We start from the raw sequence: 25,304 nt of genomic DNA on the forward strand, positions 1-25,304 counted from the left end.
CCGGGAATTGCTTCATTTCTGTGATTTAGCCTGAAGCTGAATAAACTTGGGGTAAGTAGGTGGATGCAGCAATCAAACTATTTTTCCTTCCACAGTTAAATCTAGTTTTTATTTTATTTCATCTCGGTTTTATTTTACACATACAGAAAAATTTAAAAAGCAGTGTCAGATTAACGCCTTAGGCTGTTTCTCCCCACCCCCTCTAATTCCTACAGGGGAACTGCAACGTTCTTTCTTGGAGGAGACGTAACTGCTATTAAACAAGGCTACAGCACTGTAGGAATGATGTGCAAGACGGCTGGAACAGAACAGCAGCCCCTGCCCTCACACAACAGGAGAACGCTGCCTCGTTCTGCTGGCAGGGAAAGCTCTCCTTTCTCTCCTGCTGGAGGCTGGGCATGTGCTGAGGGAGTGGGGGGGAATGGTGGAAAACCGCATGAGGGAAGCTTCCTCACCCCTGCTAATATTACAGCCCTGTTTTAATAAAAATAAATCTGTTTGTAAGAGCGGTTGCAGAAAGCACCTGTATTACACGTTACTGCAGGGCAAGATGTCATTTTTATTTTAAGATTTTATGGTAAGGGAGAACATTCAGAGTTGATGTGTAAGCTTTGATGTCCTTGATGGAAGTAACGTGAGCCATCAGGGAGGAGGGGGGCAAGAAATTAAGATGAGGTATTTCACCAGATGAAGAATTCTGTGCTTCTGAGACAGCTGTAACCTCTGCATCCCCTTCGTGTTTTCCAAATCCAACCACCTGGGAAAAAAGTTACCATATAGAAAAAACTTGGGTCCAAGCTTCTATAATATGGGTATCTTTCAGTGTCCACCTGCCTGACAATTAAGTACAGATAACTTAAATGCAATCTGAGAGCCAATATTAGAAAGGTAAGTAATATAAACAGATATGTGGATAACCATCAAATGAAAAGAAGTGAGGCCATTGCTTCTCCTACCATCCATACAGCCTTACTGCCATCTCTCAAAGTGTGGCAGTTCACAAGTTGGCAACACCGAGCTGACTGGAACTACTCACGTGTACGCTGAGCACCTTCTTCTTGCTGCTTCTGTGAGTTTGGAACCAGGAGACCAGGTCTGATTTTGTAACAGACTTCAGAGCTTCTATCTGAAACCCACGGGGAAGAGGTTTTAAATAGCACAATAATGACTTTAAACAATCTTTTTTTCTACAGAAGCTATCCCCTTAGACCTTTTAAAAGCACTGAGCTTACAATCCATGTGGTATTGGCAGCATAAATGCCACTGTCTGTGCTGTATTTAGAACTGCTGCAGCAGGCTGTGTGCAGGGACGTGTACCCACCTCGCGGGCAAGCCGGTCAAAGAGATACTGCTGCGTCACAACTTCATTCCAGTTCCTGTCTACTTCTTCTCCAAGATGGGAATCTTCACATTCTTTAAGTTTTATCAAAGCTGTCACCTACATTTGGGAGCAGGGGGAAAGAAAAGGTTCAGAGGGTTTAAATATCCTTAATTTGCTACCTATCAACCCTCACCTTCGCTGAAGTTAAAAGGAAACACGGATTGCTTTAACAAGGCAGTTCCTTGTTCTTTAATTTGTCAGTACATTTTTTTCAGTGCAACAGCTCAGAGAAGAGAGCAAGAGCCAGGACTTCAGTGTCAGTCTTTTGTTTAGAAAGCCTCAGAAATAGGCTGGATTGGTGTCACCAAATCCTCCAGTTCAGGTGTTATTTAGCAGTTAAAGAAAAAGCTTTTCAAGCTTAGCTTTTACCTGGGTGCTAAACGCTTCTTCGGTTAAATGCTTGATTTTCTCTTCAAAGCAAGAAAGGAATTCCTCTATCTTCTTGTCAACCAATTCAGAACTAAACAAGAGTTAAATAATTAAATCAGCTCAGAGGAAAAACAAGGAAAAAAAAAAATCTATGGAACACGTGGGGCTTTTCCCCACTCCCAGAAGCCCACACACTCATGAAAACCAGCAGTTCTATTTCCCTTATACTGGAGAATCAAAACAGTGCTTTGATTCTTATTTAAATTAAATACTGCTCAAATGCAGGGACCAGGCTGTGGTACAGCCAGCAGCAGCATGCTCTGTCAGGACCCCAGCTGCAGCCCTGCAGGTGAATACTTCATTAAGATAAAATAAATGTAATATAAATGTAATGGCATGCAATAGGGTGTGGGGTTTGTAACATAAAAACCTCAATCGATTTAACCACTCCCACCCTAATATAATAACTGGAGAGAGCACTATTCTGTGCTTACTCAGCTTTGAATGATACAGAATTAGTTTCTTAAGTTGCAGGTTTTTCATATACCCCCTCAACTTTGGCAGGTCAAATACTTGTAGTTAGCTCCAGCTGTGAACAAAACCATCAGACTGTCCTGGCACCTGAAAGTGAGCTGGAAGAAAAGGTACATGGAATCTGCTTGGTACCAGTTAGCAGTCCTGCAGGGAGCCAGAGAGCAGCGGGATGTTTGATGTAGTCCTTGAGTTATTTTTCCTAATGAAGTTAGGACTGCTGCAGTTTTAAGAAGCTTAAGGCTACTGCTTTATTTAGGTGATGGTTTTCAGTGACAGTTGCATTCAGCAATGTCACAGCTAAAGCAGTGGCTGCTGTTTTCTGACATTCCCTTTGGGCTCTTACACAACTGCCCTCTAAGAGCCAAGCCCATGGCCTGAGACAGGCACCTGTTAATGCTACCAACTGAAATGGGAGCAGGTGCACTCATAAGCAAACTGAAGACAGCTGTCATCTGCTCTGGCAAAACAAAAAGAAGGTTTTGTGCAACACCAATAATAATTCTTCAGCTGGATGTTGTATAAATACACCATGAACTACAACAGTTTGATCACTCTCTACACCCCATGTCCAAGATACTCGGTGCCCAAATATGCACAAGGTCCAGAGCCTGCCTTTGTGAGCACCCCTGTTCTAGTACCACCCCCCACGCATCCTGCACTGAAGGCTTTCTTACTCAGCCTGCAGCAGCCACGCTTCCACACCTACTTGTACTTGGTTGCCTGCGTTGCTACCGTGACCGAAAAGCCAAGGATCCCTGAAGTATTCCTGCAGGTGGGGTACACGTGGTAGCTTAAAATAAAGAGGAAACAAGTCATTCCTCAAGAACAATTACATTTCCATTCACAGGACATGCTACAGGTTATAGCAATGCTGGTGCTTTACAAAATAAGAAAACCCAAGAACACCTCAAATTTTTTTTTCAGTATTTTCTTGTTTTTGGGAAATCTTTAAAGGTTGACAGAGCATTTGTTTGAACTCGTCTTCTACAATTAACAAACACAGCAATAAACCTGTAGCTGTGAAAGGCTTGTGCCAGTTTCGTGGGGCAGACAAGTACTTCTGACTCTTAGCACCAGAGACAGGCTGTGAAAGCAGCCCTGGGAAATGGGAAGCTGATAGAGGAAGTCAAGGAACAGCTTCGTGCAGAATAATTCCATGTCATAGAATCATAGAATGAGCTAGGTTGGAAAAGACCTACAAGATCATCCAGTCCAACCATCCACCTGCCACCAACAACCCCACTAAACCATGTCTCTCAACGCTATATCTAAACGTTTCTTGAACACCTCCAGGGATGTGACTCAACCACCTCCCTGGGCAGCCCGTTCCAGCGCCTGACCACTCTTTCAGAAAAGTAGTATTTCCTAATGTCCAGCCTAAATCTCCCCTGGCGCAACTTGAAGCCATTCCCCCTCATCCTATCACTAGTTAACAAGAGAGAAGAGGCCGACCCCCAGCTCACTACAACCTCCCTTCAGGTAGTTATAGAGAGTGATGAGGTCTCCCCTGGCGACACACAGGCAGCAGATGCGGTTCTTAAAGAGACTCTAGAGCAACTCAGCTGCAGGTTGTGTCAACGGGTGCTCGCAATTTTAATGTGTTCCAGTGCTGTTTCTATTACACTACATCAGGAATGAGCCACTGTGCAGGAAAGAGTTTCCAGAGGTAGAACACCAGGGAACCCCAGAAGCAGGTGTGCGGGAGCTACGCCCACAGTGAACTCACCCGAGGGTTTGCTTGGTTCGCAGGAAGTCAAAGCAGGGCTCTTCCATGTGCATCTGAAACAAAGCACAAACATGTCACAACAGAAGAGGTGCTGTTCTGCAGCCACCACTCAGGCTCACTACAGAAACGTGATCACAACAAAGGACACAACTGAACTGCTGCCCTTCCAGCCACACCCAGAGGGTAAAGAAGGGCCTCAGTCTTCTGGGTTAGTAAAGAAAACTGTCTTCCACACTGCCCTTCAGTGCAGCCGTTTGGGTATCCTGTCCCAAACACTTGCACTTTAACTCGGAATGAGCAGCAGATATACACAATGCCCTTTGTTAGATATTCACTGTCCCCTTTGTCCATTTAGCCCCACGGCCTTATCTTAGTCCTAAGCACTATCTGCAGGTAAGAACATTTCACGGGCTATGAGACACAAACTGCAACTTACCACAAGCAGCTCCATAAGGGTATATTCCCTGAGGCTCCTGGCACCTGACTAGAAAGAAAACGAAGAATTTAGGGTGATTTCATCAAGTTACATAGATCAAGGTGACAACTCTGACCCACCCCAGCCTGGACTACACACACAATTCGCAGCATGGACAGCTGAAAAATCTTGTCTCTATGGAAGCTGCGGGAACACGGTCACACTGTTAGGTTTTGGAGCGCTCTGTAACATCCGTGTCCAGAAACCGCTCTCAAAACTGTGACATGAGCACAACTGCAGCACCAGCAGCTACCAGAGGGAACAGGGCAGTACACACCGAGCCGACACGCTACCTGGTAATACACGGTCACTTCAGAGTTGGCATCGCCTTTGTTGAGTGTTTTCACCTTGCAGAGCAGGTGTGTGCTGGGCAGATCCACCACCCGGAACTGCACAGGGCAGGGATGGGCCAGCGGCGCGAACTGGAGCTTTCTGAAGGGAGCACAAGCAGTGAAGTGTCAAACACCTGCTCACAGCCACAGCAGCCAGTACAATACCCAGACCTTCACGTGCTCAGACTGCCATTATCTTCCCCAAACCAGAACGATGTCCTGCCTGTGCTGCCGTGAGGAACAGGGACCCACGGGATGTGCCAGCAGCAGTGTCCCACGAGGGAGAAGGGAATTTCTGCACTGTTCCCACCCCAGCCCCTTCCTCCAGGAAAGAACCTTAACTTGATTACAGTTACCACATGCATGGTGTAGGAGTCAGATACTCACTGAACAACATAATTCAGGAAATCCTTTGCTTCCTAAGAGAGAAAATATAGTTTTTATTCAGAAGAGAATTACTAGCTGCAATTCATAGACACACACCAAAGCACACAATGTGAGGAAAGTGGCCACGCAAGCAAAGAACAGCCCAGCCCCCGCTGTCCTCACTACCTCACTTCATCCCAAGTCCCTCTGGACACCTCTGCACCACGAGGCCTTATCCACATGGGCACTCCTGAGCTGCTGGAGATGAAGCTGCCCTGCACCAGTAAGCTGCCAGACTGGTACAGAAGAGGCCACCAGCTTGCAGGTGAGATTAAAGAGTGTTTGCAACAGCGTTTAAGTCCATTCTAAGAACACATCTCAGTGCGCATCAGCTCCAGAAGCTGTACTTACTCTGCTAGTGAAGTTTCCTTGCACGAGACCCTCTACAAAGAGCTGTGACTTGAAAGCCTTAACAAAGGATGAGAGCGCCTCAATGGAAAGGCCCTTCATCAGCGTCTGGTACTTGTCTATCATGGACCACCTGCTGTGTTCTAAGATCAGGAGACGTACATCCCTGCAATAAACAGAAGGAAAACAAAACCGCAAGTCACCAGGAGCTGCTTAATGGAAGCGATCCCGCTTCCGACTCAGGAACGCACAGGAGATGGCACCAGGCGCACTGCTGTGGGCTCACCCTGCCCTGCCTCAGCTCCTGCTGCTGGCTGCAGGCTGCCTCACAACAGCAGCTACCTGCAGGCCCAGTCTGAGCCTCGTGTTTGATCACCGGCTGCAGAGCTGCCTGAGCTCTCAGAGCCACGAGCCACCCTGGAACAAACCTCCACCAGCACGGAGCAGCTCAACAGCTGCTGCGCAGCCACTTTTACCATTCCCTAGAACTCACTTGGCCAGAGTCTCAGGCTTGATAAGGATATTGAAGTATGTTTTCTTCAGCTGCTCTGTTATCATTTCAAAAACTGCTGGAGTAAAGCTGAAGTCGGCCAAGTAATCAATGATGAGCTGAAATAGAAGCTGTAAAGAAAACAGAAGTCATTTTTCTGAAAAGACAACCAACTGAGAATTATTCCAAATATAATAATTAAAAAAAAATAATCCTTTGATCAACATAAAAGACAGTGTAACTTAAAGCACATTCCTCAATTCTGCTAGATATTCTTCACTAAACAATTCCTTAGCAAATTAATTAATTGGTACTTACAGGTAGTTTATGATTGAATCCTTTCACTCGAATGATTAAGCCGTGCTCTCCAGCCACCAGCTTGTATTCCAGCTGGGCAACATCAGCTTCATAAGCTGGTTCACCCAGGTTGTGAGAAAGGATGTTTACAAACGTATCAAACAACACTATGCTGCACAGAGAAAAGGGCAGAGGGAGAAACGTCGAGGCTCATGAGTTAGCTGTACTCATAAGAAATTCTCCAACAGAAATGAAAATTTGAGCAAAATGAGACTGAAAGCCAATTTCTAACAAATCTGGAAATACACAATACAGATTTCCCTTCACCCAGAATGCACAGCTTAAAAATTATTTTGACATTCAACAGTTCTTTGCAAGGAATGATTCCAGTTTCACATGTTATAGGATTTCTTCAGCGTAGGAGCGCGCATTGTAACAATGCTTGAATGAGGTCACTGTCTACCAAGGTAAATAAACTCCAGTGAATCAGATTGCAGTGTGGGCATCGTTGTCCTGTCTCAAACTTCCAGATTTTTGTTGCTACCTGGATTCCAATTCAAAATGCAATAAATAAAGCCCCAAGGCATTTCTAAGACACTCCTTGTGCAGGTCTCAACAGGCTTAGGATTAAACCACTATGAAATTTGTTGCAGACAGCAACGCCAGCCTAAGATTAGCAGAAGAGCAGCATGTGCAGAGCTATAATCTTGAGTCTGTGCAACACGCGGTTCTACACGCTGTCATCCTGCTCTTCACTTGCTCCTAGAGGCCCCCGAGTTCCCGGTTTAGGGCATGACTGTGCTGTTTGCGGGACCGGCTCCTCCCCAAGCACTTCCTTCTGGCACGCACGCTGCTGCTGGCACATCAGTTTTTCTAAAACTTGCACTGGGGAATAACACACCAGGAAACTCACACACACCCATCCGCTACAGTGACGGCCTGCTGCAAAACCCACCCTTGCCAAATGACAGAAAAAACGACAACAAAATGTAAGAATAAGGAAAGGAAGGCTTATGCTATTCCAGTTTAAAATGAGTCTCTCTTCACACTTTCTCACTGTGTACAGGACTATGATTACCCTGCACGGTATGCACAACTAACACAGCTCTTACTTCTCTGCAGACCGCTGGATCAACGGAGAGATCAGATGGAAACGAACATAACCTGGTGGGGAAAAGAGACTTCAGTGAGACCTTGTATAAAAAGTGACAGCTTCCCAAAGTCAAACATTCTTCCATCCCATCGTTCTTCGGTCACAGTTCAAATCTAATGAAAATTGTCACTGAGCTATAAGAACGTGTTTTTGCTTATATTAAGTCACCATCAAATGTCTTCTCTTTTTCAAGCCAAAATCTTTCCTTAAAAATATCAACTATTAGAAAACTCAAAGTCATGCTTCATAGGATACTTCGACACTTGGTGTGATCAATATAAATAAAAACAAAAAACTCCACATAACTCCACAAGATTTATGCTTAGCAGGCACTAAGGACTGTGACATTCTGCTTGAAGACAGCAATGTATTTCCCACATTTGTCCCAGATGCAGACTTTATCTTTCTTTTCCTGTAGAAGAGACTACAGCTTTCACTAACTATCATGTTCTTTGCTCTCACAACCTGCCTCAGTAATACATTCTGCATGCCAAATTCTGTCCATAGCCAGACTCTCTGAAGCCAATATTTTCAAAATTTTTCAGTGATTCCACTTTTTAACCTGGGGCACCAGCAGGGTTTCTTAGTTGCAGGGTAGTTTACCTGCTCCTTTTGTATTGTAGCCAATGAATGTATCAGAATGCCCATGGAGGAGCTGGCAGAAAACACTTGATCTTAAATGGTGAAGACCTGCATGAGTTACTGCCCCTCAAATCAATTCCAGCTGCTGAAAACAGGGGCTTTATAATCTCAGGAAAGCCTTAAGGCGTTTACCTTTGGGGATTTTGAATTTATCATCCTTCCTGTACCAGAGGCAGCCTTGCTGTGTGCTTAGTGCTTTCACTGGATATTCCGTCTCCGGGCAGTCAGCAACCTTCAAAGCAAAGTCAGTGGCTAACAAAAATCAAAACCAAACCAAAAGCAGAAGTTAGTGGCTTTCACAGTCAGTCAGGCAAAATGCATTGTAGTCTTCAAAATTATCAGCAAAACAGGTTTTTCTCCTCCCATTTTGCTACATTATACATGACAGAATATGTTTCCCTGGGTCCAAAGAACATTCATTTTTCAGTTTCCCAACAGAATACTGGCTCAGAAACCGTGCAGAAGTGGTAATGCTATGCTCTACGTAGGGTGTAAGTTATGGCTTTTATTTCATTTGGTTTTGGCAACAAAGCCAGATGCTATTTACTTTCAAAAAAAGCAGATGAAGCAAATAAGATTCCTCCTCACAGGTGTCCACAGTTCTGTGTTAATGCTCACGGACCGTGGGAGATCTGTTAGGGTTATGCAATCTTTAAGTTGATGCTTTTTATGAAGTCCGTTCTCAAGCTTAGACATAAAAGTTTATTAAATAAAATTCAGGCGAACAGAATTCCCGTATATTTTCATTTGCAAAAACAGGTCGATGTTCAGATGGAAATAAAGATTGTTTCTACATTAACTACGTTCACCTCTCAAATAAACTACCAGGGGAAGACTTCATCCATGCTCGCGTGCCTTACCTATGTATTTGTTCTCTTCTGGAAGGTGTAAATCCTGATTTAATTCAAAGTCACTGGCCCATACATCACTCCAGTACTTGTCAATATCTATTAATAAATATGAAATACATTTAGTTCAGCAGGAAGCTAATGCTTTCTTATTTCCCAGATCAGTCATCTCATCTCTTAGCTCCTACTATCTACATGAGCATCTGCAGCATGGTAAGTTTCTTCATGTCATCTTTTTCTAAATCTGTTCCTAACAGCTCCCATGAAGCAGGACTGAAGCAATCCTATTTAGAAGTAAATCAAGCCCGCCTGCATCAGTAATCCAGTTACCAAGACACCCTGTCCCCCACTATTTGTGTTCACTTCTCTGTTCAGGACCTGACCTGCAGCCAAGCGGAGCACTCACTGAGAGCCCTGCCTCCTCAAACTATAAACCTGGGGAGCGGGAATCAAAAGATACAAAGACACATTACAGAGCAGGACGGAGTACTTGACTAACAACAAAGTCACTTTACCACTGGGGATCCACCTCCCTACTTCCATGTGGTGTGTTATGTGCTGCTCTGACGCACGAACCAGGCACTCCTTATGTTTCAGCTGCTGTTTTACCTTCCACGCTGTATTGTGTTCCAAACCACCTCTCCTTTAGGTGACACTGGCCCTCGTTGGCAGCAGACAGCAGAACAAGGTTGGCCCTCTGAGGACTGAGCTGGTTAAGGGCATCAGCAATGATCTGTAATTTCAAGACAGTACTTCAGTTCACACGCAACTGTGGCTCTGCCTGACACAGCTGGGACTCCTTAATCTCAGCGTACGAATAACAAGACATCACAACCTTACACACACAGGAAAACTTGTTTCCTAAGTATTAAAAGTGACTCAATAAATACAAAACCTGTGCCTGTAACATGCCTAATTATATGCCTATATTACATAGTATGCCTATATTTTCCTTACACCAAACATGTAATCAGAGTTCAAAGAACATTCACCTCTGGCTTGTATTCAAACAGGAGTTGGTCTCCTGTCAGAAAATCCTCCTTCGGAAACAGCTGCATGTTCTCACAAAGGCTTTCCACATAGTCAACTGGGTCTGTCTGAAAACAAATAAATAAAGCTATTTTTTGCATAATCAAAAGTTAAAATATCAATTTCCTGGTCAGAGCAGACCTCGAGAGGTCAAGTACGTTGAGTGTGAGTTATATGCTGAGTTTGGGATAGCATTTAGTTTTGGTTATTAAACTAAATATATTTCATAACCGTATCTAATCCTGAGGACTCCTCTAAGACTCCCAAAACATCAGAGATGACATTTCAGGAAAGAAACAGCCCTGACCATCTTACAGCCGTTACACCTACAAGATTCAAGCCCTAGCACAACGTGCTCCTTGTCTCCAGGGAACAGAGGTCCACAATTCAAGATTTCAGGATTTCTAGAACCTGAAAAGAGAAGCTGAGGATCTGCTGTTAACAGATATCTCTCATTCTGTTCCTTCCTAAGTTCTCTGGCACGCTGTCCAGTATGAGAAGGAAGAGATTTCTTATTTGGACATGAAAGTATGGTAATTGTGCACGACTGCCTAGAGGAGACTTTTTACTCCATGCTTTTGTTGTTTTGTTTTTTGTTTTTTGTTTTTTTTAAACCAGCCAGCATCATACTGCAAAGATCCTGGGGCCTGGTATGGACCACAGCTCCCCCCGAGAAAAGGCAAATTTGACACATCTGGGTTTTATAAATGAAGTCAGAAACGTGATCAAGAATTTCTTAAGACACTGCACATCTGAGAAATGGGAACACAAAATTATAGCTTGAGCTATATGAATATGAATATATAATATGAACCTTTCAGAACTAAACAGATTAACTGATGAAAATGTCAGACTTCAAACTGAACAACCACAGTTTGCAATGGTTAAAGACTGAATCACAGAAGTGCACACAGGGCAGCAGATATTCCTGCCATATCCAAGGTACCAAACAGCCATCCCTTAGAGATGTGTAGTTCTTCCCCGCTGTTCTGCAGAAAGCTTTTGCTAGAAGACTGTCAGCTCTTAATTTTGAAATAATCACACTTGGCTAACAAATTCATAAAAGTTGTACTGCAACAATAAATAACACCACGCTACACTTCAAAAATGCACTTGGCAATTAGTGTTAACTCAATCCCTATTAAAAAAAATCTGCTCTGTTATGCATTACTTAGGGTTGTTGGCAGCAGTCCTTGCTGTCTGTACCACTTGCAAATATCACTTTCCTCTGCTATTCAAAGGCCACTCAAGACACTCCATATCCTCCATATGCTCTTCTGGAGGCAGAGCTACGGAGGGGAGGATTTGCTACAGATGATGCTTCCAACATCCTGACACTCAGCGCAGACTGGCAGGTCTTACAAGTGTCTGCCAAGACTTGGAGCATCTAGAAAGGAAAAATCTCCATTTCCAATATTTCCTGTTCTATTTCTTTTTGTCCTTCTTGCATCTGTGTACTTTAAAGAAATCAATGAACTTCAGTGATGTTTTCAAGCCACATATAGTACATGGATTTATTTTCCCAAAAGTACATTTTAGTGCCATCCAAAAAAAAAGATGAGAACACAGCTAAATGTAGGGAGAGTAAGAAAGCTGGTAAAGTGAGGCTTCTCAAATTAACTAAGCTGTTCCTTTCTTTATGTTTTTGTAACTTTAATAAGACGACCTAAGGTTTTTGCTAACTACTGTTTTGATAAGGCAAGTAAGTCTTCACCCAAACCCACGTTCATCAGTATAATGGTGTAACAGCAGACCAAGGGTCATTAACATCCAACCCTGCAAGGCCAGCTGCTAGCAAGGCAAACCTTCCAGCCCACACTGCTGTCCTGCTCCTAGAAATCAGCAGCACCAAAACAGATTATCAAAAGTGAAATTAGACCAAGAAGTACTGAAAAGCAGCAGACAGTTCACAGAACCCTATTAATTGGCACAGAACTTCATGCAGCCTAATGACTGACACTGGAAGAGAACAAGAGCTTAGGACATAGAGAATGAAAAGAATAGGGATTTGTTGAGGAAAAAGCTTTCTGTAAAATGCAGCCCCATTACTTAAGTGCATTATCTGTTTCTTGGTGCACAGAACTTTGAAAAAACGGTTCAAAATTTAAAAAAAGAACAAAATAAATCCTTTTTATGCTTTACCTATATGCCAACAGAAAACAGTGGATGAATACCTGTTCCTGGTAGTGAAATTCATTAGCTTCAATCTTCTGGATTTCCTCCCATATTCTGTAAATGAGAGGAAAGAACGTGAAACAGATACCAAATTAACGCAGAGATTAACACCAGGACACCACAGCCTTCCACACATCTGTCGTAACACATTTATTTAAATCAATGCACAAGTGCACCTCGCATCTACACTACTTCAGCTTATTAAAATTAGCGATCAATAACAATAAATCAAACTAAAACCAGGAAACAAGAACTTGTAATAAATTAGTTCTTAAATACAGGCACACTTCCCTCACAGACAAGCTTTCCTACTGACTAGTTTGTGTGCCAATGACCCAGCAAAACATGCAAACTCTACAAATAAAAGGTTAATGGAGAGGCAGAGCCTTGCCAATAGCAGCTGTAATGGCAAACGCTTGCCTTTTATCTGGCCCTCTTTGCTGCAGCATCTTCACATACTGGAACACAACGTGGGCCACCTGCAGGCAGAAAGGAATGGATTACTTTTTCCATGCAGTAGGAAAACAGTAGGAAAATCCAGTTAGGGTAAACCATACCTCGTAGAAGTGCTTGTAACCTTCATCAGTCAAAGTTACAGAAATGCTGAAGATGGAGTATGTAGAGTTCTGTTCAAATCCTGTCTCACCATTTCCTCCATATAATGCAAGTGCCCAAAACCTATGGAAGAGTTAAAGGTATTTGTTAATAACTCCTTTCAGCTTTATTTAAGCTTAGTTACAGTTTGCTATCATAGCTTTATTCCAGTGCCTTTCAATCTGTTTCCACTTCACACCAAGTTTTTCCAGCATAAAGAGGTAAGCCTCAAGATACAGAGCTGAAGAGAAAGAGTGAAAAAGCCGAGTTACCTTTTGGAGATCTCTTAAAAATCAGGCACGGTGCTACTGATCCACAGAACACAGACCAGAAACCACTTATTTCACACTTGTGACAAATATCAGTTCAAAAGATACCACTATAAAATACATTAAAAAGGTAGACTGGATATATATATATTATATATATAAATATATAAAAGACATTTAATATATATTTATATATATAAAACATATATATACAAAACAGTTTTCTTTCATTTAATCATACCAAAGCATTTAGTTATTATGCTTAAGAAATACATACTTTTTCCTAAGAAAAGAAAGAACGCTGCCTTTGCCTTCATGTCCCACCAACCAGGAAATATAATGAAGTGGCTTCACTCTAAAAGAAAGTTTAAAAATCAAATGCCACGAGGTCATACTTTTTACAGAAAGAATTCAAATTACTACACAAACAACTAAAAACCACACTGACTGCGCCTCCATGACAAGCGCTGCATTTTCAGGTAGCATCAGGGTAATAAGCTAAGGATGTGGGAGTTCAGAACACGATGGCTGATATGAGTCATGAGGAATGATGTTAAATGAGCCGTCTATCAATAACACTCAATTTATAAAAAGAATCGTATTTGCATCAGTTCAATTCATTTTTAAAATGTTCTCCCCGCTGACCCAAAGTAATCTGTAATACAAACAAATGAGATTCTTTGGCTTCTTGGGAAAGTCATTAAATTTATTTACAACAAACGCAGCAGAAGGAAAATACAGCACCACTTTACCTGTAATACTCTTCTTGTGGGGGAAGTGCCCAGGTGATACTCAATGAATGAACTTTCCTGATTGGAACAACTAAGCAGAAATAAGTTTATGAGTATAAACACGTAATGAAGAATAGAAATGTTAAATAATGCAGGAAGAATGATTAAAAGTTATTCAGAGCCACATAATTACTTATCCTTTCAGAAAACAGAGGAAATATGCACCTAAGTATTCAAAATGTTGTAACAAATCTACTTTACTTACCTCTGTAAAGCTTGTGAAATTCTGGCGTGTCAAAAGGCTGAGTCAGATGGCCAAAGCTGGGCTTGGGCAAACCACTTGAAAGCAAAATGACAGCACGGTGTTACTGGCAAGGACTCAAGGCTACACTGAGATAATCACAAGAGTCAGCACCCACAGCTCTGAAGCAAGGAAGGCAGAGCAGCAGATAAGCAGAAAATGGCCCTTAACAAGGGGAGCAGTTCAGGACCCACCCAACCCAGCTGGGAAGGAAACCTGACATTCACTTGCACTCTGCCCACACAACAGAGTAACTACCCAGGATTTAGATTAATCCATCGGCTCCTCCCTCTCCTCTCCAAGGCAGTAACAATAAGAAGCTTGCTTTCCTAACGGAAAGCCAAACACAGCACCAATCTGTCCCCAGCCTTAGATTCACAGAGGCCAGCTACCTTGTGTTGTATGGAAAAGGAACAAGAGAAGGACAGGGGTCAGAAAGACAAACATGTCTCTCTATGGTGTTAGACACCAGCACACTTCCTATATGCTTCATAAGTAAATGTCACTCAAAAGCAGAAACTGAAAGAGGAAATGAAATGCATTCCAAGCTAGTTAAGCCTCTGCAGAGCATCCTTTTTTGATAGCAAACTGCAAGGGAGTTGTTAAATATATGTAAGTTCTAATCACTTGCCACCCTAATGATGACATTAAAATTCAAGAAACTGTCTAAATTTATTTTGCTTTTAATTACTCTTCACAGAAAGCAAATAAAAGAAAGAAAAAATGACAAACTAGGTTTAAATGATCCATGGTAAAATTGAGGCACCAGCACAAATCAGGCAGACACAGCTGCATGTTGGCACTACACAGAGTGCAGGTTAAATGACTGCTGTGAGCAAACAAAGTCTTCCTGAAACAACTAACATCAGTCTTTAATTTTCAAAACTGTCCATTTTCTGGATAAACAGATATTTATTTCCTCAATATCTCCATTAAGAGATTTAAAAAAAACAAACCGACAAAAACAGTCATCTTAAGCATGGAGAATTTTATAATTTGTAACGCCTTTATATATCAAAAAATCTTACTTATTGGGGATCTTGGAGAAGATTTCTGTCACCCACTTTTCCAATGTATCCAGTGTTTCTATTAAGGAAGGAAAAAAAGAAAGCCAGAAATGTAACTTCCTGCAGACCTAAGACAAATGCTCTATCCTATCTCTCAGTTATTTTAAAGAGGCTGTAGGTCAGCACACTTTAAGACTGCAAAGTTCCAAATTACAAGCTTTAAATTGGTTTGAGTCAATTCCACTGAAACACGTCTCGGGTCACACCTCTTGTACACCCTCCTGAGAAGCCGGCCTGATACAATCGGGATTTAAAGTTTGGTAGCAGCTGGTGTGACTGGGAAAGAGAACTGCTGACTCAGGGATCTGCCAAACCACCAGTGCTAGCAGGCTCGTCCCATCCTCCTACATTCAGCACACAGTCAGCAGCTTTCACACCCTAATGCGGCGCTACAAATTTCTTTCCCCCATCTCCTTTTCTATAGAAGATGTGTCAAAAAACAGAAGTTTGATTTCTTCAATGACCAGAGTGCTGCTGGAGCCAACATCACTCTGCATTCCAATAGCAATACTGTATATAATAATGACCAAAAAAAAAAAAAATCAGGGTGGGGTTTGCAGGGAGCATTCATAGTTTCTTTTGTTTTGACAGAGATAGAAATACAAAGTTGACCTGTCTGGCTATCGGTTCTCATGCTTTTCTTCTCAAACATCAGAGGAAACAACATGAGAATCCATCACTACATAGATGATTATTCCAGAGATATTCAATGCCATAAGTCTACAGTCTAACCAGAACATAAAAGCACGGGAGGAGAGAAGAACCAGCACCTCTGAGATTACCCCCTCCATCTCACAGACAGAAACTGGAATCAGGTTTAGGCATTCAGCAAACACCTAAGCACAAATCTGACTTGAATGCACACAGCTGCATTTTCAGCACAGCTCTATACTACGTACTGAACTTCTCAGCAACTTCTTTCCTTTTGTCTCAGCAAAAACGACCCATAAGTCTGGAGATCTTTGCTGAAATGAAATTCAATTCCACTGCAAATAATTTTTCAGTCTGTGGGAAAAAAAAAACCCACCCACTTACAATGTCTACTTTTCCTAGAGAAATGTGTATTATTTTAAAACCTCCCTGGAAAAAGCCCCATACAGAACAAGACAACTGGGACACCAAGTATCATTTTCTGTGGTGATTCAATGTGGACAGCAGGGAAAGCAGCAGCATTAAGTCACTTAGGTGGTCTGATGCTAAAATCCTACAAGCTTCTCTTCTAAATATAACTTTGAGGTTTTACCTTTTGAGTTAATATGGAACCTATTCATCTGTTTCAGTCAAAAATTCCTCAAGAAGTGTCAGAAGGACAGCAACAGAGCACAAATACTTAAGTTCTCATTTGGAAACCAGGTTAAATCTGCATACAAATACCTCCTGCAGGACAGGATAATCCACTCTAATGGCTTGGGCTAATGCTGCACTAGTTCCAAGAACACTACCCCAAGAGAAGCAGTGATTCTTTCTTTAGGGAGCAACTGAAGTTACCTTTAGATTGGACAACTAAAGTCATATAGTGAGCTGAGTAATGGCGCTGCCAGAAGTCCCTCAGTCTTGTGTAGGTATCAATATTATTCTTTTTAGGCTCGTGTTTGAGCGTATCCGCATTACCTGTAAGCATTGAAAGGCAGTTAGTTAGTTATGTAGATACTGGTTACAGCAAGGCCAGATACACTGAGAATTTCTTCTCCCCTGTCATTGAGCCTAGTCCTGGTGAGCACATTAAAAATACTTGTTAGAAGTTTGGAGTTAAGGGAATTTTAACCGAAATTTATTTTTTCCAGTTCCTAGATAAAGACAGTTGATATTTCCATGACAAGAAAGGACAAAGTCCTCCTGTATTATCAGATCGCCCATACTGTGCACTGGACAGCTCACTGTCTGCCACCAGCTTCTCCTCACCAATGGAACTTACAGAACAGGGGAGGGAAAAAAGAGGGGAAAATGTGATGTAGTACATGTCACCATAGAACTTTGTAAAAATTACCTACATTTCAAAGCTGGATATCTCTATTATGCATCACAGCCATCACAATGCAATTTATACGCCCACCAGCCTCATTAGAGTGAGGGAGCTCTTCGAAAACTCCATTGCCCAGGACAGAAAGGACAAACTTCCCCTCTGCTCCACTCACCTAACTGTGAAGGTCTGCTTCTGCAACCTTGACAGTGAACTATTTGCTTTGAAAAGTCTCAATAGACTCAAATCCGAGAATGTTATTTTTCCATGGGATTTCAATTGCAAAAACAAGCTTAAACAAGACAGAGGTGAGTCACACAGCACCACCTTTACCTTAACAGAAAGTTACGTGATGATATGCCTATGGCAACCTAGTTCCAACATCAGCAAAAAGCAGTAACTGCTAAAAAAGCAGCAATGAAAAATATCTCAAGTAGGCAGCTGCTTTTATTCCTAAGGGCTTTTCTATAAAACAAATACTTTTGAGAAAAACGAGTGTTTGCTGTGTTAAGACAGCTCACGTTAGTGCATCTTTTAAGTGGCTAGAAGTTTAAATACTATTATTGCTGTATAACACTAATTCAGAACTTACCCCAAAAGAATTTCTTCATAGGATGTCCAGGCCTGGCAAGGCTCCCAAATAGCATCTCCTTTCTGTTTGCATCGGAGGGTCTTGCTAACTGATACTCTGTTAAAGATTTTGCAGTGGCATGCGTAAGAATTTGGGGTCATGTTCCCATACAAAAAAATAAACTAAAAACACTGATTGAATCTAGAATATTTGTTTTAATGGATGATGAAATAGTAAAATAGGATACGAAACAGTACATGCTAGCAACGATGAAAATAAGCCAACAGAAGAGGAAAAAAAAGTAATTCACTGCTGAAAAGAAAGGGATAAGCAGGGAAAGCATAGAAAGCTCCAGTTTGTCCTGTCTGAATGTCCTCCATCTGTAAAATTTAAGGGGAACACAAGGCCACTGATATTCTACAGGCAGGCCCTGCAAAAAAAGGCCAGAGAACAATTACAAACCTGCTTCTCCCACAGAACACACGGAACAGCTTCTAGTACAACAGTGACATGAGAAAATGAGAACTGAGCAAGACAGTTTCCAAAAATGCAGTTTTGCAATCAGTTCACTCTAATCCGAGTATAAGAAAATTAAGAATTCACCCTCTCCAATGCATGTTCTTCTGGTAATAGGAAACACGCACAGCAGAGCTGTGAACTAACTCTTTGGATTGCATTATTCTGCAGCCAGTTCATCAGAGTGACACAAGGGCACCCACTGGGCATCTCACTGCCGCACTGTCAGCACAAGTGAAGGTGTAAGTTAGCTTAAAATGTTCAAGAAACTACGCCTTACTTCACAAGGCAGGTCCTTGCTTGTATTGACACTTCCTTACATTCAAGATCAAGCTGCCCTGTTTTTCTTACCAGAGGATAGATGAAGAAGAAGGCTTGGAAAAATATGTGAACCACTTAGAGTATTGGCCAATAACATTTTTTTCTCCTAAAGCAGTGAAGTTTTATAGGCAGTCTGGAGCTATTCATTACATACTAAAAAATTGAGTGAATGCTCCACTCACTTCTGTGTCAGGTTCAATTTCCTTCTGTGAGGGAAATCTGCGTTAGGATAAGGAGACAAGTACAATCACCATGACTTATTGTAGCAGCCCCAGAGGGCAGGAGGGAACACTGGGGCTATGCTGGAGCTACTGGCATGTTGCTCACTGAAGGTTACCCACGTGCTCATGGAACTGTCCTACCAGTTACTGACAAATAACCTAAAATTAAAAATGAGATGGTAAAACCTCTCAGTGGTGGCACCATACTGCTTCTCCTCTGTCAGCCACTGATATCCATGAAATTTAAAAGAAATGTAAGAGCTCTGTCTCTCAGTCAAATTAGATGAACTTGACCAAAAGGTAAAGGTAATCCCAAACAGAAACCAATAAACAGTGTTTAAAAATAAGTGTTTTGTTGTTTTTTTTTAAGATGATGTAAAAAATATGCAGAAAAACAAACTCTTACCACTGTCCACAGCCTCGACTTCTCGGTCTATTGCATCCCTGATCATCAGCGGGTGAATAAAAAACTGCGCCCACCTATGGAAGAGAAAAAATTCTACTTTTCTTCGGTGTCTTTTAAACTAAAGCAAAACAAACAAAAAAAGCAAAGTGATCAAACAAAAACAACAGAAAACAAAGAAAACTCGGCATCTACTCTTTTGTTTATAAAGTCAGTTGTACCCATAGTGGTCTTAAGGAAAGATAAAAGCCATTCTTGTGATAGTGCCCTTTGCTTTTTGACAAGGCTGTGGTGTGAGAGGAGAGGAACGCAGGATTATCTGCATTTACGTCCCGAGAATGATCACTCCAGATCAGACAAGTGATCTACCTAGTCTGGTTCCTGGCTGTAGCAGTGGCAGGCGCCAGATGCTTCAGAAGGAAAACGCAAGAACCCTCACTTGTTCCTTACAACTCCTAATTTCTGTTTGCCCTCCACTAAGTGAGCTGCTGTGACAGATTACAAATACATTTTTTTTTTATTCTTTCTGACTTTCAAATATCTAAAAGCTGGACTAATCTGCAAATAAAAGCTGAATTTGATCTAATAAAGTAAAAGCTCAGGACAGTACTTGGTAAAATGTGCGAGCCCTAGCTCTTGGCTTCATGGGAGCAATGTATTTTGATCAAAATAAATTCACACTGGTGTCTGCTCTCCTCCTGAGATATTTCACAGCGACAGCAGACATGCCCTCGTGAATGAGTAATTTCTTCTCACTGAAGGAAGCCACTCACAAGGTGGGGCTGCAGCGTTAGGGAGTAGGTTAAGTAATTCCTCGCAAATGACACACACTTCACTGGATAACCAGGGCTGGGTGAAACGCATCATTTAGAGGCACACGTTGTACCAAAACACTCCAGGCTATTCTCCCATGCAGCTTTACAGACTACACTTGGAAACAGCAAAGTCAAAACCCAAGCCCTAACTCCACCAGGACAGACCTGCCAAAGGATGAGTCACCCACCAGGGCTCTGTGGGCACCTCCCTCAGAACAGCTGTCGCTTTGCACAGGATTTCTCCCATCACCAACGCTACTAGCTTAAAGGAAGCAAAATAATCAAAGAGCCGCACGCATTAGGACTTGCACACGGATCCTAAGTAATCCCACAGCAGCCTCTGGACACACACACACCCACTGACACCCAACCACCAGCTCTGCAAAGTTACCTATCAAGCGCTTCTTTGAAGTACTTCCTCTGCACATCGAACTGGAAGACCGTCCGCTCGCAGTCGGTGGAGGCGTTGTCACTGCCCCCGTGTTTCTTCAGGAACGCGTCAAACCCATTCTCGTCTGGGTACTTCAAACTGCCCATAAAAACCACTGAAATGGGAATCAGCAAAGTTACCGCGAATTAAAACGAGCATTTTAAGATGTCTGGTCAGAAACTTTCTGTGGTTTCTGTGCCTGTATTATGCATCGACCATCTGCTGCTACAGAGAAAAAGGTTTATAAAACCATACGTAATGTTTCCCTCCACGTTTAACGGTTAACAGAACAGCATGCATTAAGGCATAGCCTGACACCTCCTCCCACATTAAGAGCTCCTCACTAGGGCATTGTTTTTATAAAAGGACAAAATTATTTAACTAATGAAAATAAATGCCAGGAAGCTAGAACACAAAACGGCACTAGAAATACCATAGGAATTCAGAGCTAGCTAGCACTCATTTTGCTCTTGGTGAAGACAAAACAGGAGCAGATACATACTGTGTTCCAGGAAGTGTGCTAATCCAGGCAGATCTTCAGGGTCAGAGAAGCTGCCAACAGCAACGCAAAGGGCCGCTGCAGACTGAGGAAATAGAACAGTTTCAGTAAAAGCTGCTTCAAAAAATATTTCAGGAAAATGGCAGACGTACAAGACAAACCAACCAGGGCAGGCATAATAAAAAGAATGAGTTTGAATGCTTAATCACAAGGTTTCAGAGCACAAGGAAGCTCTCGATAATATTTGTTCGCTCTACTGCTTTAAATACACACCTGCTTTTCTGTGCAGCCTCTCTTTCTCGTCTCTTCCTTTTCAGCCAGCTCTTCTAATTCGCTGTCATCGGGATCATTGAAATCCTCGTTATCTTCTTCATCATCGTCATCCTCATCCTCATCCCCCTCATCACAGTCCTCATCAAAACCTTCTCTCCCATCTTCAATCTCCGCTCCAGAATCATCTTCATCACTTTCCTCTTCAGATTCATCACCATCCTCCTCTTCTTCTGAAGAGAACGCAGATGGGGCACCATCCAAGTAATTCAAATCCGAAATTAAAAGTGCACATAAGCCGTTCTGCAGTTTGATATACCTGAAAGAACAATTATTTACAATGGATACACTCAGTTCCCAGATCTGAACTTTCAGAAACATGGACGTTTCTGTATTTCCCATAATAGTTCTGTCTTCTTCAACTGAGATTTCCTAATAAAATAAAGGCAGCTAAGACGAGCAGCTTTACAGCGGAAAAGTAAAAAGACTCTTCTGATATTTAACAGCTAAAAGAGTAAGGAGCAAGCAATTACAGGCAGTAGTAGAAGCCCTTCTCCCCACAGTGCTCTGGACATTGATTTAGGTTTTTATGCCTCTCTCTGAAATATACGAGCTACTAGCACCTGCTTAGAGAAAGCTGTATGTACTCAGAATAGGTGAAACCAAACATCAGTAGACTATTATGCTTGGCAGGCTCTTGTCACATACATTATGCAGGTGAATTAAGATATTTGTTTTTGCCTCAAAGTAGGCCACAGAGACTCCATTTTATTTGATTTTACGAATGCTTTCCATCAAATGGGGTGCAGAGATTTGGCAGGTACGTGTTCAAAGAACACATCTCCACAACCTTAAGAAGTCACAGTGGCTTGGGTGGGTTGCTATCAGGAATCAACTCACACAGGTCTCAGCGTGCACATACACACATGTGAGTATACCTACGTATGTTACAAAGTGTGTATGTCTATCTATAAATTTTTACCCAGCATCATTTATTCATTGTGCTGCCAACTGCAGAAACAAAGGAATTCCAGATCTGGAAACTACTTGACCCAACCTAAGAGCCGGCAGCACCTGCTCCAGTACAAAGCCCAGAGGAATCAAGCCCTGGAGCCATTGAAGACCAGGCAGGCTGGGGCCCTGGGCATCCTGCTCTAGTGAGCAGCAGCCCTGTGCGCAGCAAGGGGGCTGGAACCAGGTGGGCTTTAAGATCCCTTCAGCTCAAGCCATTCTATGAAAACTAACCCCACGGGCCCACCCCACTTCACAGAGAAATGGGAGCTGCAGAGCAAGTTTGTACCAGATGAGAACATTGCAGTGTGGCCACTGTGTTAATGAAGCAGCATAAATTTCAAAGCAGATCAAGCTCCAGGGAAAACAGCCAAATGATCAGCTTGAAAACAAATGGCACAGCTTCTGACTGTCATGGGGAAGTATGGAGGAATGGGGTAAGGAAGGTAACCGTGACAAGAGGTAAGAAGTTCTGTGTCAAAGAACCACACTTCTTAAGACTTCCAAGTCTACAAAAAAAAAAAAAAAAAAAAGCTAAAGAGCAAACGTGTAACAGTTGTGTTAAGCTCATAAATTATGACTGCTCCTCAAATGCAGAACTGACAGCAGCTGCTCTGTCCAGGGTTTCCTAATCACTAACACCTGATTTGTGCACAGCAGGACTGCTCAGCACCACAGGCTCGATACAACCAGGTGAAAGAGCAACTGCATCTTGGTTCATTTAAACCACAGAGCCGGGTATAACGTACACAGATGTATGACTAACTGCAGGAGGTACAGACAGTGCTGAGATGTCTGGGCACAAAGTCAATCACCCACGTGTTCCAAAGGTCTGGAATAGAGGAGTGTGCTTGTACCACGCACGTCACATCATGCAGCTGCAGCACTTCTGAATGCACAACGGAGTCCCAGAGCCAGGAGCATCGCACACTCAGCTGCTTCAGGCTCCGGAGAGTGCCAGGCAGGAGCTGCAGCCAGCACAAGGCAACACTGCTGCAGCACGCCTTCCAGCACCGCCTCCACAACCTCGTGCAGCTGTCTGCTTCAGCTGTCTGTGCCCAGAGAGGAGCTCTGGGAGCAATACAGCCATACAGGCAGAGAACAGCACAGAGCTACCCCTCCAGAAGAGCCATTACCACGGAGCTGCTCAGCCAGGTGTATCCAATAGCTGTGTTTATCCTTCCCCTACACTGCCATTAAACCCAGGGAACAGATGATACTAATTTGACAGTATTCATCTGCAGGCTTGCGGGTGTTACACGCTAACAGGGCCCAGGAGCAGGCAACAACGTAACTCCACGGCTGCTGCAGGCTATCGGGTTCCACCGAAGGAACACGGAGCAGGCTGTACCTAGCAGCACCACTGACACAGGTGTTCTTTACTTTTTCCATGTTTCAGTCCAATGGAAAAGAACAAGTGCAATCAATACATAAGTGTATCAACTAGTATGCAACATACAGCAAGAAAAATGCAATCGCAACGTAGCAAGAGAAGCAAGGTAGTTCAATTGCTGACTGAATGGGCACTGACGCAAATAACGTATTAAATATAAACTTCTTCAGAATGCATTCTTGGTAAGTTGGAACAGATTGTTCTCACACCAACCTCACTGATAATTGTTCAGCAGTTAAGTAAATGCTAAAATATGTATCAATGCACAGTTAACAGTTAAGAGATATGTTTTTATTTCCCAAATGGCCCAGAATTCCGCTTTATATGGAATGTGGAGGCACTTAAATAAAATAAATTTGGGGGGAATAAAGAAAAAAACACACCTCAGTAACCATCCACTCCTAACTCTGGCAGAATACATCCCCTGAGGAGAAGATCCCTTACGATCATTTCTGTCCCAACAAACTTTTGAAAATACATTCTGCAGTCTGCTTTGCTGTTACGAGCAGCGTATTTGAGAAGATAATTTGGTAGCATGTTATATTCTAAGATCGTTATATTCTAAAGTCTAAGACCCCAGACAAATTAAAACAACAGTGAGATGCATTATGTATCACTGGTAATTTACGAACAGAGGAGAAAGAGCATACGTGCATCATCAGATCTTTTAAGTGTCTCAGAAAGTTTGAAATACAGTTCTTTGACCATGGTCTGTTTTGCTTCTGGTAGCACTAAGTTCTCTGTCCTACGTGCACACAAACCAACCCTACGAGACACAGCTCCTGGCTTCCACCTGAAACCCATCTGTTAAGCACTGGATTTCCAGAAGACCTCGATATTCGTTTATTCCTTGGTACAGGTAAATGCACTCTCCGGTCCCACGCACGCAGAGGAAGCCCCCGAGCCTCAGAACACGCTGCCAGCGATGCTTCCCGCGGGCTGCCCAACCCTCAACCAAAGGCAGAAGGTTCCTGAGCCGACAGCCTCTAGCTGCGAACTCAGCCCGCAAGCGGGAGAGGCAGCGGCACGAGCAGGAAGCAGCAAGGAAGCAGGACGAGAAGGGAGGAGTGTGTGCTGTAGCACAGCCAATGGGAGCAGCGCGCGGCCAGCAGCCAGCCGGGAACTTCACTCAGCCAATGTCACCGAGCCCCGAGCGCAGCCCGGGGCCCGGGCCCGCACGGAGCGGCAGCTCACACGGCGCCGGCGAGAGCCGCGGGGCGGCTGCGTGCCGCTTGGGTACGGCTCAACAAAATGGCAGCGTCACGTCGTCGCCTCAACTCGCAGACACGCGTTACAACTCGGAAACTCCAACCGGGAAGGGGCTCCTGCCGGCGCTGCTCCGAAACGCGGACCTCGCCCGTCGGACGGGCGCACGGAGGCCGTGCCAAGGCACCGCCGCGCGCTCCTTCTCCCTCACGGCCCCTCACGCTCCCCCGCCACCTCAGCGCCGGCCCAGCTCCGCGCCCCCCGCCCGCAGCCAGCCCCCCCGGGTCTCACCGGTACTGCTTGGGGTCGCTGGGGGATTTGACGATGTCGGGGTCGCCGAGGTTAGCGCCGAGCTCCCCGCGCTCCTCCTCCTCCCCGTGAGGCGAACGGCCCCTAGCGTCGCGGCCGCTCTCCCCGGCCTGCTGCCCCACCGTCAGCTCCGGGCAGCCGTAGTTGGACGTCGCCTTGTTCCTACCGGGCATGGCTGCGGCCGCGCCGCGC

At 43.5% G+C, this 25,304-nt stretch overlaps 1 protein-coding gene across 1 annotated transcript; it reads right to left on the minus strand.

The window, feature by feature from the left end:
• Positions 96-25,298, minus strand: NRDC (nardilysin convertase). Its single transcript, XM_021404344.1, has 31 exons — positions 25,095-25,298; positions 21,197-21,512; positions 20,927-21,008; positions 20,386-20,539; positions 19,183-19,256; positions 17,740-17,835; positions 16,676-16,798; positions 15,149-15,206; positions 14,085-14,158; positions 13,841-13,910; positions 13,366-13,443; positions 12,783-12,903; positions 12,646-12,704; positions 12,225-12,279; positions 10,014-10,118; positions 9,631-9,754; positions 9,034-9,120; positions 8,306-8,425; positions 7,491-7,542; positions 6,400-6,550; positions 6,085-6,212; positions 5,595-5,757; positions 5,205-5,236; positions 4,779-4,917; positions 4,447-4,494; positions 4,011-4,063; positions 2,991-3,074; positions 1,751-1,841; positions 1,322-1,438; positions 1,037-1,126; positions 96-757 (listed from the first exon to the last, which is right to left on the minus strand). The coding sequence occupies exons 1-31, from the start codon at positions 25,283-25,285 to the stop codon at positions 560-562; spliced, it is 3,333 nt and encodes a 1,110-aa protein (XP_021260019.1). The 5' UTR covers positions 25,286-25,298; the 3' UTR covers positions 96-559.

The sequence above is a fragment of the Numida meleagris genome, chromosome 7 (genome assembly GCF_002078875.1).
Source record: "Numida meleagris isolate 19003 breed g44 Domestic line chromosome 7, NumMel1.0, whole genome shotgun sequence".
In the NCBI taxonomy this organism is placed as follows: Eukaryota; Metazoa; Chordata; class Aves; order Galliformes; family Numididae; genus Numida; species Numida meleagris.

What these genes read in the sequence shown, in the direction of transcription:
- NRDC (XM_021404344.1), bottom strand. Translation starts at nt 25,285, where the DNA reads ATGCCCGGTAGGAACAAGGCGACGTCCAACTACGGCTGCCCGGAGCTG. An exon ending in TAAATTCAAAATCCCCAAAG is followed by an intron (nt 7,543 to 8,305) that starts GTAAACGCCTTA and finishes TTTCCCCACCAG; the next exon opens with GTTATGTTCGTTTCCATCTG. An exon ending in TTGACCGGCTTGCCCGCGAG is followed by an intron (nt 1,127 to 1,321) that starts GTGGGTACACGT and finishes CGTGGGTTTCAG; the next exon opens with ATAGAAGCTCTGAAGTCTGT.